General features: G+C 34.9%; 1 protein-coding gene across 1 annotated transcript; it reads right to left on the bottom strand.

Annotated features, from left to right (window-relative positions):
- Nucleotides 1-232: 232 nt before the first annotated feature.
- On the bottom strand, nt 233-3,651 carry LOC110689480 (protein FAR1-RELATED SEQUENCE 6-like). The gene is made up of 7 exons (XM_021866270.1): nt 2,757-3,651; nt 2,286-2,673; nt 1,630-2,191; nt 828-1,520; nt 597-659; nt 434-505; nt 233-238 (listed from the first exon to the last, which is right to left on the bottom strand). Exons 1-7 carry the CDS (start codon nt 3,649-3,651, stop codon nt 233-235), a joined length of 2,679 nt encoding a protein of 892 aa, XP_021721962.1.
- Nucleotides 3,652-19,050: the final 15,399 nt, after the last annotated feature.

Here is a 19,050-nt window from a genome sequence, read left to right as displayed (position 1 = left end):
CTCTATAATATCCGGCCCAAACAATGCATAATATTTATGATTCTTACTGCCCCAATCCATGTAGTGAAGAGGTAAAAACAAATGCCTTGGATCATGGACCTTCGGCCCACATCCCATGGAGTGCACATGTCTCCAAGTTTTAATACAGATTTGGTTCGATAAAAGAGTAATTTGTAAACTAAAAAACGAATCAGTGATAATAATTACTTGGTAAATTCTTAAAGTCTAATTTTCATACCTGTAACAGATAAGTGTCATAACAACAAATAAGTCCAATTACAACAAATAAGTCTCATTACAACATCATCAAGAGTTAATGCATCTTGATTTTGATTTTATTTCAAACATGACCAAATTCGCACGATTTTGCTTTAACGTTTCCATTAAAATACCCCATCCACATTCACCGTCTTCTTTTCGTTGTTCCTATTACATTCAATGACTTTGTAGCAGCTTGCTTTTGGTTATCGGCCTTACGCTGGTCATTTTCCGCCTTCCTCTTCCTCTGTGAAAACAAAACAAAATAATAGTTGTTAGTAAGATTCCTATACTTCAATCCGTTGTTATTACGAATCAACTATTAATCATCCCCAAACAATGATAAATCTTTCGGTTCTTAACAGCTCCTTTATCGGCACAAGCTCATTTAACAACTTCACCTATAATTAACGAGGTAATGTAAGTACATCATTAAGGAATGGTAGTACTTTAATCAAACTATCAACAATCACATTCTTTCAAACTGTCAACTATTGTCATTGATTTACCTATTGCCCATTTCTAGTTGACGACCCCTGCAGAGAGGTTGTGAATGTGCATCCACTCACAATCCCTTCAATCGGGTTTTTGGTTGTTGGTCTTCCAGTTTTCTTATGTGTACCAGTTTGTTCCTTGTTCTTTGCTTTACCAGCTCGCCCAACATTAGCTTTCTCGCCTTTGACCCCTGAAGTATTCTTCCTTATCTTGCCTTGTATCATTTCAGCAAGAGTCTTATTTCTTGAACCCTTTGGACGCCCACGGGGTTTCTTAATTCTAACAGGATCTTTCACAGTGATAACTTGATCCTCCGTTTTAGTGTACTCTTCGGTGTATAGCCGCCCACGTGGTGATTTATTTCTTACAGGATCTTTCACAGTCACAACTTGATCCTCCAATTCAGTGTCATCTCTAGTATTTGGCATAGCCATGGTGTTCGGAGTGTCACTAGCATCCAATCCGGATACTTTCCCTTGCTCCGGACATGACATTGAAACACTCTCTGCTGCCTTCTTAAGCCTACATTGTTCCAATTCATTTCGTATGTGCTTCAAAGCATTACTTACCAATTCTACAGCTTCATCATTCACCAAATCAGCATCATCAAATAACTCTTCAAACTCACCCAACAACTTATTGTATTTTTTCATGACCTCATCTTCATCCGAGTTGTGGTAAGACACCTCAACTTCGGTGTGTTTCCTTTTAATATCCTTGCGCCATCGGTTCACCACGTATTTTTGAGGTATTTCGACAACATGATTCTTATAAAGTATTTGAATCATATGCTTGCACATTATCCCATGAGTTATGAATTTGCGGCATTCACATTCCACCTCATTAGTCTCGTTGTTGTAGGTAGCAATAAGATACCTTTCTATCCGTTAGGACTTCTTCACTTTTCCCTTCTGGTATACTCCATACACGGTCTTCGACTTCATACTCAATTATGTTTGCATCCAACATCTTCTTCTCCTTAGAATAGCAATGCATGATTCGAGTACATTCTGTTTGAACCTCTCGAAACTTAGTGTCTGTGTACAACCCTTGAAAAAACTTCTCCGCCGTGAAACCAGTGACTAGTCGTCTTACATATTTCGCACAATTTGCATCTGCAGCTGACTCATCACGAACTCGCTTCCTCATGGCCATCGCATACTTGGCAGGAAATTCAAATAGCTTTGTCTTCCGATTCACAAAACCATCGAAGAAACTAGTAATACTTTCCACCCGCTGAGTTTTCTTCATACCAGCCCAAAAGTAGTCTCTCATGAAAGCAGGAACCCACATGTGCCTTTCAGTGTATAGGCTTGAGAGCCAATCATTGTTTTCCAAGTCATATTCTCTAATAAGCAAAACCCACCTACTTTCAAACTCTTCCACATTCAAACTTTCATATACAACTGCCTTTAGAACCGGTTTAAAATCTTTGTACCTGAAATTCATTAAGATTAAAGATTTTTATAAAAAAGGGTTCATAACTTTTACTACCTAATATTACTAGACAGTCAACACTGTGTATAACATACCTTTCACATTTCCCTAGTTTCTCGGGAATTTTGCGCATAATGTGCCATATGCACCATAGATGACGCATCGAAGGCAACACCTCCTCTATGGTCCCTCTCATTGCAGCGGCTTGGTCAGTCAGAATTGCTACAGGGACCTTGTTATTCATACATGACAACCACTCCTGGAATATCCATCTAAATGTATCGATGTCCTCATGAGCAACCGATGCACATCCCAGTAGTATTGTTTGACCGTGTTGGTTTACTCCCACAAAATTAACAAATGGTAATTGATACTCATTTGTTATGTATGTAGCATCAAAGCAGACAACATCGCCAAATTCTTCATAAGCGGCCCTACTACGCCCATCAACCCATATGACATCCTTCAACCTACCCTCCCGGTCTAATCTTTTGGAATGATAAAAATTGTGACCCCTTGCTTCCATTTTATTTGTTTCAAATATTTCAACATGGCAACTGCATCACCTCCAGCGGTTTTCTTCCTTCTTGCCTTGTAAAACTCATGTTGTAAGTCTTTCACAGTATACTCAAGGTTTCCATTCGCTTGAGAAGCAAAGCACCCATGAATTTGTGTAACTGGCACACCTTGTTCATAAAAGTTAAGCAAGTTCTTACGAGCTCTAGAGTTAAATTTCCTCATCCTATACTCTTTCACTAACTTTGCTTTCCGTGGTGTTGGATCATGGGTATGTTCTAGCTGCACTTTCTTTATCTCCCACTCCCCGTCATGGTTAAGACTAGCATACAACTTAGCTTGACACGGACATTTTTTTGACTTTCTCTTGCGTTGCCTTAGGTCTTCAACACACCCAACATCACCAACTACCGAACCAGATACATCCATAGCCTTAGCTCTCTTCTTTGCTTCCCTCACCGCTCTCATATCTGGTCTGTCCCAGCATTCACACTTCCATGTGGTTGCAATATGGTCTCTAACTTCGCCTTTAGAATATACACCTTGTGCCCTTGTCACTCCAAATCCTTGTTGCTGAGCATATTCTTTGTAGTATGATTCCACATCTTGCCAACTCTTAAATATCATTCCAATCTTGGGAGGTTCAACAATATTCATTCCACTAACATTATTACTCCCCACTACTGTCTCTAATGTACCTATTGAGTTCAAGGGAGACATAAACTGCTCTGAGTTTTGTTTGATACACCCACCTTCACATATCATGCCTTCCACATCAAGTGCTTCGTTTTTTACCTCCGTACTATCAACATGCAATGACTCCAATCCTTTCATAGTATCAACATCCAATGACTCCGATCCTTCCCTATTATCAACATCTAAAGACTCTAATCCTTCCATACTATCAACATCCAAATATTGACAACCCTCCATATGTCCCTCCATTAATTACACCAACACATTTTTGCAATCAAAAGTAAAAGTGCACCTGCTTATATGTGTAGAACTATTAGTATTAATTTAACCTATTAATCTCAAACAATTAGTACAAACATTCACATCATTCTAAAATGTGTTACGTGATCTTCATATACACATTACCAATGCTCAGATTCGACTCCAACCCTAGTAAAATTATTAAGCTATGTTTGTGATCTCAAACAATTAATACAAACTATTAGTATTTTTGTGAATGATCAACTTATATTTAATACTAATTAATTATCATAAACTCTTTAACACAAATATTAAGATAAAAAAATTATAGGATAATTATTGAGAAAATCTAAAATTGCCAACTCATCATTCCATAACACAGATCTCTTATGCTAACCCAGTTACATAAATCAGTTTTATAAAAGGTCCTAATTATAAATATACAATATGATAATCAGATCTGATTCATGAGATGTCCATAAATCCTATATTTTGGACTCTATATTATCAAAATTAACAACAATGTTATCAATATCAACTACAGAAGCAGGATATGCCCAAAACGCTATAAACTCAAAATCTATTGCATCGATGGATGTGAATGTAAACACTAACCTCCCCGCTTCAAATTGCTCAGTGATTATATCCGCAGCATCGATGTTCTTCTCTAACATTGTACAAATACTTGAGAACAATACATATCAAATACCTCACTGGATCATTATCATATTTCCTCACTCAAACTTGTTAGGATTCAACTTTTTTTTGATTTAGCGATTTGCTTTCATCGGTCAAACACACATCTAATATGAATGTGCTACAAACTAAGAACTACCATCAATTAATGCTGCACTTATTACCCACCGTCAACGTTAAGAACGCCATACTTAACGATAGTTAACGACTTCAGTCCTACGTGTTCACTCCTACTGCTGACTCAACTACGATTTCCACGAATTGCTGATGTGTCGTTGAAGATTAACATATTAAAGCAATCAATAAGATCAACTGGGCGCGCCTCTAAAACAAAAATTTATATTTAAAAAAAAAATCATTTTTTGTTCAATAAAACTAGCATCAGATTATGTGTTTTTTTTTTTGTTCAATAAAAGTTAGCATCAGATTTAATCCAAGTACAAGGTGACCAGCTAAAAAATTCATGGACAAATTATTCAAAAAGAAGTGAACCTGTATTTAGTTCTCTCACTACTTTCCCTCTACACACTAATTACAAAACTATATTTCCAGAATGTCTATGTACATTACCGGAAATTCTATGATGGCCTTACCGAAAATTCTCCCGATCAACAAACTTTGCTAGAGCAACATCAGCCTTAGTACCATGATTATTATTTGTCCTCTTGGGTGGACTGAAAGGTGGCGCCGGTGTTCTGGGATGAAGCATTGCCGGCGACGTTTGGCGCTGGAGATGGGTTACGTTTCTTGAGAGAGGAGATGAGAGAGAAGATAGAAAAGGGGTTTATTTTCTGTTTAGATGGATTTGTTTAATACTCCCTCCATTTTTAAATAGTTGCTTCATTTCTATTTTTTACACTATTCATTTATTCTATTTTGACTAATATTTGTGATTTATACATAAGAAAAAATATAGTCTTATGTGCACTTATCGGAATCATCTCAATGAATAGATTATTAATTTTCAATTGTTAGAATTTATACTTATTGATAATTAAAGATATTAGTGATCAAAGATTAGCATTGACATGCGTGTCCAAGAGAAATGGAGCAAGTATTTAAAAACGAAGAGAGTATTTATTTGGGAAATTCTATTTGGTGAACTCCAACTTTTTGATTTTATAAGTGGTAAACATTTTAAAATTTTATTATCAATGGTAAACCTAAACTATTGATTACCAATGATAAGTGTTATTTCCTTAATTATAGTTAGTTTTTTATTTTTTTAATTATATAATTTTTTTATTTTTAAAAAAACCCCTCCCCCAACCCACTGCCAGACCCCTCCACCCTCCCTGTCAGAATTGGCCCCCCTCCCCTCCCACCACCGCTCCCCAACCCAGTCCCCCTCCACCCTCCCTGTCAGAATTGGCCCCCCTCCCCTCCCACCACCGCTCCCCAACCCAGTCCCCCTCCACCCTCCCTGTCAGAATTGGCCCCCCTCTCCTCCCGGCACCACTAAATTGCATGACTAACCCCCATCTCATCGACAAATGGCCGACCGTCTTCCCTATCCCTCGAAAATGGTCGACCAGCCACTCCTAACCCCAAAAACCATCCCTAACTGGCCCACTCCAACCCCAAAAACCACCCACTCTCCCTCAAAAATAACCTCCCATCAATCCACCACCGCAAAACCCAAAACCGTTTCCATGATACCACTCCTTCCCATCGGAATCGGTGCCCCCGACCCTCGCCCCAATTCGGCCCCTATCCCCTTCGCTTCACCGAAAACTGGCCCCTTCCTCGACGAGTCCCCTTCCCTTTTGTGCAGCCCGGAAACCTTGAACACCACCTAAACCACCTTAAAACCCAAACTCGATTTCTGGATTTGGTTTTAAAACCCTAAACAGATTTTGGTTTTTGGGTTGGGTTTAGGATTTTTGGGCTGGCAAACAGAGGATAGGGGTCGTCGGGGAAGGAGGCCGGTTTTCGGGGTGGTTAGTGCGGTCGGCGGTGGGTTAGTGAAGAAAGAAGGCGGGGCGGGGGAGGCTGTTGCCGGCAGGGGTTGGGGGAGGTCGACATTTCTAGGGGTGGGAGAGGACGGCGCACTAGTAAAGGAGGGTTGGTGCGTCGACGTGGGTGGGGGTCGGGGGAAGGAGAAGTGGAGGAATAGGTGATTTTAAAAAAAATAAAATTCTAACGATAAATGTAAAAAAAAAATAAAAAAAAAATAAAAAGTAACTAACTATAGTTAAATGTTTAGTTAAATTAATCATTAATGTTATAATTGATTTAAAATAAAAATAAAAAAAGGTTAAGTTTACCGTGATAATAAACGTTTACCACTTGAAAAATTAAAAAATTAGAGTTCACCAAAGTGAATTTCCCTATTTACTTTAATTGATAATTTATTGGTCCGTCCATTATCGATCCAAGGACCTACGACTTGCATTGGCCTGACCTGCTATTGACCAAATAAAATGTGACCCATTTTGACCCGACCCGCAATTAAAGCATCTATTTACAACAATATACAGATAACATAATGACATGTTGTTTTATAGGAAATTTATCAAAAAAAATTTGTTAACTTAGTGGATAATAGGCAGCCGGGTAATGGATATCCACATAGGTGGTGGATCAGTGTGGGTGTTAAAAGCTTACCTATATCGCGGGTGCTAGAAAGTCATAGGGTATAAAAAAACTTTGGTAGATGCGGATACAACGGAGGGGGTACCCGCACCACCCAATTGTCATCCCTACTTTTGTGTAAATATTTTAGTAGTATTTGTTTTATACTATCTCTGTACTCTCTTTTATTTTATTTATTTTATTTATTTTATTTTTTTATTTTTTTGTTATATTCACTTACGTTTGTGATGAGGTCTCCCACGTCAATATTTCACCAAATATTTTAAGCATATATATATATATATATATATATATATATATATATATATATATATATATATATATATATATATATATATATATAAACTATATACTTCCTCCATTACGTATTATCTACAACAAACCTTGTTGCACGTTTTCCAAGATAAAATTTGATAATGATTGTTTAACAAAGTGAAGGGTGTGTAATTAAGGATAGGAGAGAGAAGGGGGGATAATTAATCATTCAAAGGCCACCACTACCAACTGCCATCCTCTCCCAGACACCACCAATACCACCAGTACGCCACCAACACCGCCAGTACACCGCCAACACCTGTCAACCACTACTCACCCATACCGTAACCACTCTCTCACCACCATAACCACCCATCCCATGACCACTCTTTCACCACCAACACCGTACAACGACAAAAACCACCAAAACAAACCTTTCTGCCACCACAAACCCCAAAACACAGCAACCTGCAACCACCCAAGATCTACCAGAGCCACAACCACCCAAAACCAACCAGGTGCAACCACCTAACCCAAAACCCGCAACCTCATAAATACCCTCGGCCCTCCCCTCTCCCACCCATTCAACCACTAACCATTCACCGTCTCCCCACTCACCAAACACGACAACCACTCGTTCACCCTGCCCTTTGCCCAAAATCCACAACCACCCACCTCCATCCTCTCTCCTCGATGTCACCAACAACCACTCTAATTATGAAGAAAAAAAGCTTAAATTTGGAAAGTATTAACTTCTCTTTACTAATTCTTCTCTTTACTAATTTGGGGGTTTATTTGGTCAAGTTTAACCATGAAAACTCTAGTTCTAGAGTTTTCATGGTTACATTTGACCATAAAAACCTCAACTTTAAGCTTTAATGGAGGAGGAAGTGGTGGCTACCCGATCCTATGTTGGTGGTGGTAGTATGGTGGTTGTGAGAGAAGAGAGAAAATATTGATGGTGAGGGTGGCTTGAAAGAGAGGAGAAAGAATATAAGCTGGTGTTATAGTGGTGGTTGTTAGAGAAAACAGAAAAGAGAGTGGAGGTGAGGGTGAGGAGAAAGAAAATATGGTGGTGTGGGTGGTGGATCTGATTGTAAGGGAGGAGAGAGAATGTGTGTTAGTGTTATTATTGAGGGTTAATTAAGTTTAGTTAATAAGTTAATAACATATAGTTAATGTGTTAATTGGATTGAAGTAAGGGTCTTTTAGTAAACTTACTCAAATAAATTAACTATATAAGGAAACTTTTTTTTTAGTTGCACATAACTTGTAACATCCCAAAATGGCAATTGTTGCACAGAATGCGTAATGGAGGAAGTATGTTTGTTTTTAATTTTTTTTTTAATTTGAATTTTATCTTCATTAGATAATAAACTTGTATTGCCAACTTACTGTGTATTTGATATGGTATATGATAATTGATTTTCTTTACAATTATACGAATTACAAACTAAGTTAGATACTAAAACAGAAGATGATGACATCATCACTATCCACGTGTCTTTCTCTTAATAAAAATTTTCCCCCCTAAATGCAATGTTGATGTCATCATTTTTGTTTTTTTTTTTGTAGAATTATCCTATTTAACATTTTTGAAATTTAAATATTAGAAGCTTCTATCTTAGAACTGAAACCTATCAATTTATCATAAGAAATTGAAACAATTTATAATAACACACTCATATATGATCTCCTACAATGAACTATGAATTAGACGACGTCAAACATATACTATATCATAGTTTTGATGAAAAAAAATTAAATTACAAAATGTAAGTAATTCTTATTTATATTGATGTGTAATAGCGATTTATTATCAAAATATACAAATTAAAAATAGGTTTTATATAAACTGCGCACGGGTTCTAACCTAGTTTAAACTATTACTCTAGTTCTAGTGTACCACTATGCATAGTAATAATTTTACATAAAGCCATTATCATTATATTTTTATTAATGATTTAATAATAACTTTATGTTAAAAGCAAAACTAGAAACGGCACATGTCATTTATTGGTTAAAAATTTTCCAGTAAACTATTTATAACACATAATATATTCTTTCCCAATTGACAACAATATTCTTTCCATTATCAAAATAATACAATTAAGATTCATATAATACACAAATGTTTGAAAAAGGTGGATGTTCACTAAATTAATGAATGGCGAAAGTTGTTCATGTTAATAACTGCCAAAATTTGAATCACGCACGTGCCAATTGATTATTGCCAAAACAAAGAAAACACTTTCTCTCTCTTCCTCATTCATTCACCAGTTGCTTTCTCTCTCCTCGTTTTTTCTCTCAACTGCGATTTCTCTCTCCGTAACTGGCGATTTTGAGCTTTTTCTCTCTCCTCAATCGACGATTTTTGAGCTTTTTCTCTATTCTCTTTCACTTGTGAAGTTGTTATTTGCTATATTCAGGTTCGTTTACTTTTTTTTTTTTTTTTTTTTTTTTTTTTTTTGCGATTTTTGTTAGTTTTAAGTTGTTTTGAATCTTCGATTTTTAGGTTTTTTTATTTTGTTTTTGTTTTCAATTTTCGTAGTGTTTTATTCTGCAATGGTTAAGAAGAAGATTACAAAGAAGTCTTCAGATGTTGAAGAAGGTGTGTTTACTTAAATTTTTCATCACTTTTTCAAAATTTTCAATTGAATTTTCGCTAATATATGTTTAATTAGTAATGCATGTTATTTTTGTAGATTTATTTGATTTTTCATGCAGATTCTGAGTATTGAATTTGAATTTTGAAGGTAATATGTTTAATATTGCTTTATTTTTTTGTTCATTGTTTATAATTTGTTAAAAATTTGTTATATATGTGTTGTTGTGTTTGTGCATCTGTGTTTGATTAACATGCATATGTGCATTGTGTTTGTGCATCTCTGTTTGATTAACATGCATATGTGCATTGCTCATTGTGTTTGACTAATAGACATATGTGTCATTTATATGCTTCGACAATGTTCACTTTATGATGTTAAAAGGGTGACTTTATGCTATTAAAAGGGTCACTGTATGTTGTTACATGAGTAACTTTTTCAGTTAAAAGGGTTACTTGTTGTGTTTAAAAGAGTCACTTTATGCTGTTAAAAGGGTCACTTTATGCATATAAAAGGGTCACTTTTTTCTGTTAAAAAGGTCACTTTGTGTTGTTAAAAGGTTCTCTTTGTTTTGTTAAAAGGGTCACTTTATGTTGTTAAAAAGGTCACTTTGTGCTGTTAAAAGGGTCACTTTGTGCTGTTGAAAGGGTCACTTTGTGCTCTTAAAAGGTTCACTTTGTGCTGTTAAAAGGGTCACTTTGTGCTGTTAAAAGGGTCACTTTATGCATTTAAAAAGGTCATTTATGCACATTATTCTAAATTTTTCCATGAGTAATATCTGAATTTGTAATTTTTGTTATTTCTATGTAATAATTAGATACAGGTGGTTCAATAGGTGGTTATCGTTATAAAATGCCTACAAAAGGAAAAGGAAAGCCTAAAGAGCCTGCTAAGTCTAAAGCAGTACCAAAAAGACCCAGATAGTTCCTGAGAAGAGCAAAGCAGTACCTAAAAAGGCTGTGACAATTCCTGAGAAGGGCTTAATTATTTCTAAGAATGACAAACCAGAGTCTGAGAAGGCCAAAATAGTTCCTAAGAAGGCCAAAATTGTACCTAAGAAAGCTAAAACAGTGGAAGATTCTGATTATGAAATGCTTTTTGATTCTGATTCTGAATCTTTTGTGTAAGTATACATAGTTTTTTTTTTTTTTTACATTTTTTAATTATATTTTGTTTTTAGTTTATATTGTTTCATTTACATTTTTTTTATAATTATTTAGGGAGCAAAGAAGCTTGATTGCAAGGTGTAGACCCTATTCATTGGAAATTTTGTTGCAGAACTTTAGTCCTGAGCAAAAATAGGTTGTTGAAGAAATTGGTTTTGGAGGTTTATTACATTTGAAATTGAAAACTCTTAATCGTCAAATGCTACCTTAGCTTGTTGAAAACTTCAATGGTGGTAGCTGCATGTTTACCATCGCTACTGGTAAAGAATTTGTTGTTACTAGAAATGATATATACGATGTGTTTGCTTGCCTTTGAGTGATATTTGCGTTCTTGAACTTAACAAAAATTCTGAAGATGAAAGTGTAGATAAACGTATCATTTAGGCGTGGAGATCTGATTATGGTCTTTCTAGTAAGCAACCTCTTCATTTGTCAAAATTAGAGTCTTGAATGGTTGATTTGGTTGATGGAGGGGAAGAATTTAAGAGGTTTTTTGTTCTTCAAGCTATGTCTAGCTTTTTAGCTCCTACTACTAATATGATTGTTTCATTGAAGTTGCTGAAAGCTGTTGAAAAAGTTGATGAAATTAAAACTTTCGATTGGTGCTCATATGTTTTGAAAAAGTTAAAGAAGGATGTTCAGAAGTATAAGGATGATGAAACTGCTCAAAATGTTAGTGGTTGTTTGCAGGCTTTGCAAATTATGTATTTTCATCGTCTAAATTTTCAAGGTGAAAAGGAAAGTAGTACTCTTCCTTTGATTCAACATTGGACAGATGTAAAGATTAAGAAGCGGATTAAGTTAGAGATCAAAGCTGGTGATTATGGGCAGAAACCGTGGATACTTTTACATATCCTGTGTCACAGCTTAATTTTAGGGAAATTGTTTTTAAGCCATCTCCTACTTTGGGTTATGATAAGGGTGCTTCTACAAGTGGTACATTGTTGCATTTGAGCTTCCAGAAGGTATTATGACTGATGAAGAAATTAAAGAAATTTCAACTGATGTTAGTGTTCTGTATATGTTTAGTTATTATTGCTTTATGGCACAAAAGTTACCCTTTTTGTGTACAAAAGTTACCATTTATTTGCACAAAAGTTACCCTTTATATGCATTAAAGTTATCCTAAATATTAAGTAAAAAGGTTTATTTTATGCATATAAAAGGGTAACTTTATGCATTTAAAAGGGTCACTTTATGCATTTAAAAGGGTCACTTTAAGCATATATTTTGAATTTTCACTTATTTTATTATTTTTATTTGTAACATCTATTTTATTTCTTTGTTCATATGTTTGTAGGTTGTTCATGAAACGTTTTTTTTGTTTAAAAGAGATATGGATGTTTTATTATTTGTTCAGTCAACTGGTTTTCAAACCTTGAATGATCTGATTACTTCTCACAGAAGTGTTTCAATATCTTTTGATGATTCTGTTTCAGTTTCTCAAACTGAGCAGATACTCTCTGATCCTCATTATCTAAAGATTTTAGATGGTTTAATTGATGAGTGTAATAAAATGAAGTATGTACATCATTTGTTTTGCGGTTTTTATGAACCTACATAAGGTAATAAAGATGTTGTTCCTGAAAAAAGAACCTGCACAAGGTTTCAATGAAAATATTCCTAAGGATAATGACAATGGTCATGGAAAAATAGTTAATGAAGGTCTTAATGATTCTGGACCTTCTGCTATCATTCCTGTTCCTACTGAAAATATTCCTGTTGGGCATATTGATCAAAATGAACCTACTCGACGTATCATCAGAGCAAATAAATCTCTATGCTCTCTGGACTGTGGACTAGTAGGTGCCTTTTGTAACTCTATTTTTGAAGAGCAATGCTCGGATTTTCAGGAATTTACCTCAGTTACATTTGGAAATTCTCGATTATTGTTTGCTGAAGGATGTTTCAATGAATAGGAAGTTAAGTGTCATTTTTTATGATGATTATTTTTTTTATCTGTTTTTTTCTTATATTTTTTTTGTTTTTTTTTTAATGCTGATCTTATTTTTTTATTGTTTCAATTAGAGCCTTGTTACTTTTGGAATGAACTTTTTAATTCCAAGAGAAGACATGGTGTCCCTTGTTGCGCCACTTAGGATTCGATGGTGCATTATTGATTGCTACTGTCTGTATTTGAATGAGAAAGCATGTTTTGAGGCTACTGGTCCTTGAAAATTCTTCTTTGGAGTTAGGCAGAGTGTAAGTTATTTCATTCTTTTTTTTTTTTTTTTTTTTTTTTTATATTTTAACACATTTAATTTATATATATATATATATATATATATATATATATATATTATTGAGATCTTATACTTTAATAGTTTGCATTCTTGCATGTTTGTGACAATATTGGCAAAGGTAACATTTCTAGTGCTGTTAAGGATTTGCACGATCTATGGGAAGGTTGGGTTAGCTATGAGAATCCAGAATGTGATATAATGGATGCTGATCTAGTATATTTATGCTAAACTTAATGTCATAAATTTTAAAGAGTTCTATTTATAATATGCTCTGTCTAAATCTCTTTTAATTTTGCAGTTTCAGATCTATTTTCTTGTTCTTATTGAGAATCACTACATTTTGTATGTTATTGATCATACAAAAGAGTTGGTATATTATTTTCACAGCGTTATCTGGAGTGATTCTGCTCTTGTTTATACAAAAAAATTGTGTTCAAACATGGTATGTTTGTGTTTATTTTTTGTTATGTTTCTGTTGATTCATTGTTTCAATTTTAACTATTTTTATTTTAATGTATTCTAAACTTTTATATTTTATGTCAGTGTGTTCAAATGGGTGCTTTTCTTGGCAAAAGAAATCATCCAAAGAGTTCTCAGCTACCTTCTTATGGTTTTGAAGTTGTTGAGTTGGAATGGAGAAAAGAAAAAGTTGACAATTTGGACTGTGGGGTCTTTGTCATGTATCACATGCTCCATTTTGTTAGTGAATCGTTCAAATTAAATGAACTCAAAACAGTAATTATGTATATAGTTTCTGTAGTTTTTTTCCTTTCTAATGCTTTTATTAATTACATATTGATAATTTTTTTTCCTGTTGTGAGATTATTGGGAGGAAATTTTTATGAGGAGAGTTCTGTACCACACTGGTGCTGTGTGATTTGAATGAATCTAGAAATGATGTGTTGTCAGAATTACCCAAGTTCAATGAGAAGAAAGATCCTACTTATGTCAATGGAGTTGAAGAAAGATTAAAGGCTGCAATTGCTGAGAAGAAGAAGAGAGAAACAGAAGAAAGAAAAATGGCAGCAGAAGCAGCAGCAAAGGCAGAGGCAGAAGAAGAAAAGACCAAAGGAAAAAGGGCAAAAAAGTAGGAAAAAAAGTATACTCCTTCTAAATAGTGAAATAATTGATAGTTATTAGCTGATTAGGTCAGGGGTTTTTTTAAAAAATGAAAAAACTTAATTTATGTGCATACATTAAGTTCAATGATGTAATTAAACTTAGTGTAAAGTCTTTGGTTGTTTTTTTTTGGAATACTGATGTATGTGCATACATAAAGTAATTAAAGGTTTATTTTTATGTTTTTTATGGGGTAACTTTTATGCAGAAAAAGGGTAACTTTTACTTATAGAAAGGGTAACTTTTAAGCAAGAAAAAGGTAGATTTTATTGTTAGAAAGGGTAACTTTAGCTATGAAAAGGGTCACTTTTATGTAGAAATAGGATCACTTCTATTCATGAAAATGTTCACTTTTATGTAAATGGTTGATTATGTGAAAAAGGTCACTTTTTTCTGTAAATTAAAAGGGTCACTTTTTTTTGTTAAAAGGGTCACTTTTTGCTTAAAAAAGGTTCATTTTTTTTTTTAAAAGGGTCACTCTTAATTTAAACGTTTAACTAAATAAAGATATGCTAATAATAGTGTCAATCACATATTAATTAAACTAGTCACATAGTAAAAAAAAAAATAGTTTTAGATACAAAGTACATTAATTTTGAAAAAAAATGATCTAAAAAAGTTCCTAAAAGAGTCTCAAATTAGGTGTTTTAAATCTAAATTCTAAATGTGGAGGTGACAGTGCTGGTTTTTTTTTTTCTCTTGCTTTTTTCAAGACCTCCTTTTGCTCTCTTTCTTCTTCCTTTTGTCACAGCCCTTTGTGGATCAAGTATTGTTGGTACACTTGTGCTTGTACACGGTGCCGAAGAAACATCATCATTGCTGTGATTGTTGTCTTCCACATCAGGAATAATAGAAGCAGCTTCTGCACTTTCTCTCTGGCAGCACTAGCAAGTAAGTCTTTCACCATTTTAAGACTGTTTCTGAAACTTTCTTCCATAAATTATCTTCTTTCTTCATTTTAATTACTCTTTAAGATTAGATTGTAGTATTTCCTTATCATTGTTTGTCTCCATGGAATATATTGATGTGTAGGATCCTGATTCTTTAACCTATCCCATGCCTCTGTTTTTGCAAACTTAGTCCATCTTTTTGAAACATACTTGTCTGGTATTCTTGTTACTAAATGCAAGTGTAGACTTCTGATGCAATGATAACATAACCATCCAGATGCTTCAAAATTTTTACAAGTACACCATACATTATGGCTCTCATGTATATAGTTTACTTGATGTGCAGACCATTGCTTGTCTTCCAAGGCTACCTAATAAAGTAGACATTCTTCATTTCTTCCTATCATTTGAACACTTGTTGCCATAGAATATCCAAACTGCTCTTCAAAATCTCTAAAGAGTGACAAAGTGAAAACCTGTTCACCAAAATCATTTAGCTACATTTAAACTGCTATAATTTATGTGTAATTTATGTACTTATCAGTTAACGTTTTACCTGTGCAGCATGTTTTAGCATTCCAGACAGTGGCAATGAAGTGAATGCTATTGACTTGCTACAGGTAAACTCATCATATTTCTCTGTGTTTCTCCAACGATTGATTGTTTTCTTAAATATGGTATAAAATTTTGTCAAGGTAGTTGCTTTTCTTGCTTTGAATCCTATTGCATGATTAGTGCTTTCACTCCTTTGTGACGATAAGATTCCTGCTGAAAAGAAATCTCTACTAAGGGCAGGACACCATTTCTCTTTCAAATTTTACACTCTTTGGTACCTAGAGTGTTCTGTCAACTTATATTTCTGCATCATTGCTTGCCATTTTACTTCAAATTCTTGTTATGTCACACACATCTTTAAGCACGGGTTGAAATCATACTTGAATTCTTTGTCCATTTTAAGAGCTCCAAATCTGGTTATAGCATTTTGTTCCAAATGCCAGATACAAAGTCTATGCGTTGTATTAGGAAGCACCTACATAGAAAATAAAGGGGTCACTTTATGCTGTTAAAAGGGTCACTTTATGTTGTTAAAAAGGTAACTTTATGCAGTTAAAAGGGTAACTTTATGGGAAAAAGGAAAACATTATTGTCAGAGTTTAAAATCTATAAAATGTAAATATAAATCTTTTACCTGCTCAATTGCATTTGCCATTACTTGGTCCTGATCAGTGAATATTAAAGTTGGTGTTATATTCTCCATAGCTTTCAAGAATGTTTCTAGTAGCCACACAAATGAATCTGTTTTTTCATCCCCAATAAAAGCACATGCAAACATACAATTATGCCAATTGTTTCGGGTGTTTTTAGGATTTCCTCGGATACTGGTCACGCTCTTCTGGCAACGAGATGGATACACCTGCAAAACAACAAATATTCCGTTTGTCGGAATATTCGCCTCCGACGATCAAGTCAGTGATCGGAAACGGAAAAGGCTAGAGAGATAAAATAGAGAGAAGTTGGAGCTATTAATGCTCTTTTTCTTGTAATGTCTTAATCCCCCCTCCCATCATAAATGATTGGGGTATTTATAGGGGGGAGCTTGTGCCCCTTTTTAGGGTTTGTACCCTAAAATTGCGTGACGTGATTAGCTGCGCAATTGGAGAACGCAACGTGTCTATTTGGGGGCGCCGCTTTGCAGCTTTCAATGATATCTCTCGGGATTTAGGCCCTGATGTAATTAGGCCTCTTTTTCGTGCTGATCTGAGGGGTTATGTATTCCCTAAACACGTGGCATCTTCCTGTAACGACACGTGTCACCCTCTCATTGGGCCACGTGTCGCTACAGGATTGGCCTGAGCCCTTTGAGCGCTTTTAAGCTGGACGCGTGGCATCTTCCCATAGTGACACGTGTCGCCCTCTAACTGGGCCACGTGTTGCTACGGGACTGGTCCACGTGTACGGGGTATTTTTACCCTCAACATTTGCCCCTCAGAGGGGGTGGCTCATACGCTTACAGGCCGCTTCCTCAATCCTTAACTAGCCTTGGTGTGTACGGGTACATTAGGGTTTTGACAGGCGGCTTGTGTCCGCCTAAAAATTTCAGGCGAACACCCATCTTTGCGAAGGGTACGGACAACAGTAGGCCGTCTCGTTTTTGGGAAAATTGGTCGTCTAGCCATTGCGGAGGGAGCTTTAGCTCCGTCTTCTTATCCGTTTATTTTTATGACATGCCGTTATTAGGCAGTCTTCTTTTCCGCCTATTCTAACGGCGTTGTCCTTCGCCCCTTCAAATTCTAGGTTAAATTTTCAAATTATAATTGTTCAACTTTTTTAGGCGAGAAAGGTGAATTTACCATCCTACCCCCTGTAGGGAATAATTTCAAGCCTTTAAAAATACCACTAGCTTGAACCCCACTGTGATCATACACTAAAGTACGGTGGCGTCCAAAAGGGAAGAACATAGAGCAAAAGAGTCGCCAACAAGTTTTTAAGGAACTTGTAAACCGTTCACGAGGTGAAGGTTACACCCCTTAACGATCCAAGATATCGTCAACTCCATAAGGTCATGAACCAAATAAGGGTTTGGGAATGATGGTACAAATCCAACCTAAAAGAGATTGAACCTGCCCTAATAATAGGCCTCTACTTTATTCTGCTTGTATTCATGTGCGCTTTCTGACTAACATACAGTCAATAGGATCAACCCTAAACCTGTTTAATCTATGTTGGTTGAACATTAATGCACAAATAAATCTATTATTGGCGATCACTTGAATTTATAATCACAATTAACCTAACAAGATTATCAATTATCTTATTAAGCGTGGTTACAAGTACAAATTCCCTTTAAACATGCAATAAAGGTGATCAAGCAATAACAATATAAAATAATATGTATCAAGCAACATAATAATAATCAATAATAATTATAATTAAAATAATCATGAACAATAACGAATATCATAATCAAAATAATAATAATAATATTCATAATCATCATAAATTATAACAATTATAACCATAATCATGTTCATGTTAATATTAAAGCATAATAAAAATAGCAAGATCCTAGGCATGATACTGACAAGATTAATAACAAACCCTAGCATGTCACTAAGCAATAAAAATCAAATCTTTAGCCCTAACATGATACTAACAATCATAAATATTAGGAAGAATATAGGAAGCATCGTACTTTTAATCATACTTGATATTAAAGTTACCCTAGACATGATACTAGGAATCACAACAACAATCTAAGCATGATTTCTACATCATAATATCAATTAGTCAATTAAAGCACTTACTTGGATGCCTCGTACCTCTTTCTAATTACAAAATACACACGTTAGTAACTTCAAGGAAAATAATAATCAAAACAATTAAATTAAATAATTGAAAGAGAGATTTGGGACCAAACCCTCAGAAATTAAAACCTTTCACGTCTAGGGCGAAGGCAACTTCGAATATGGCTAGGTGTTTCTAGATCTTGTGAATACGGAATTTTGTATGAAAAAGCAAGGAAGAAAGAATACAAAAAGATTAATGTTATTGAAAATTGATGAATGAATAATGTAGATGATGAATGAAGAGAATTAATGAAGGGTAATTGACGAATAATTTTGTGAATGAAGAGAGTTGATTATTGGTGAAGATAGTTGGTGAAAACTTAAGAATAAAGAAAATTGGTGAACGATAGATGTAGATGATGAATGAAAACGGAGTTTTTGATACGATATTTATAGAGAAAAACATCCAAAAAAGATAATTTAGCAAAACAGAGTCTGGCGCCAATCCTAATTCCAGGCGGCAAGGCCTGGGGTTGGACGCCAAATTTGAT

Source organism: Chenopodium quinoa, unplaced genomic scaffold (assembly GCF_001683475.1).
Source record: "Chenopodium quinoa cultivar QQ74 unplaced genomic scaffold, ASM168347v1, whole genome shotgun sequence".
NCBI classification, from domain to species: Eukaryota; Viridiplantae; Streptophyta; class Magnoliopsida; order Caryophyllales; family Amaranthaceae; genus Chenopodium; species Chenopodium quinoa.
Note: the sequence above shows the minus strand (reverse complement) of the source record. Positions and strands in the feature narration are given on the sequence as shown.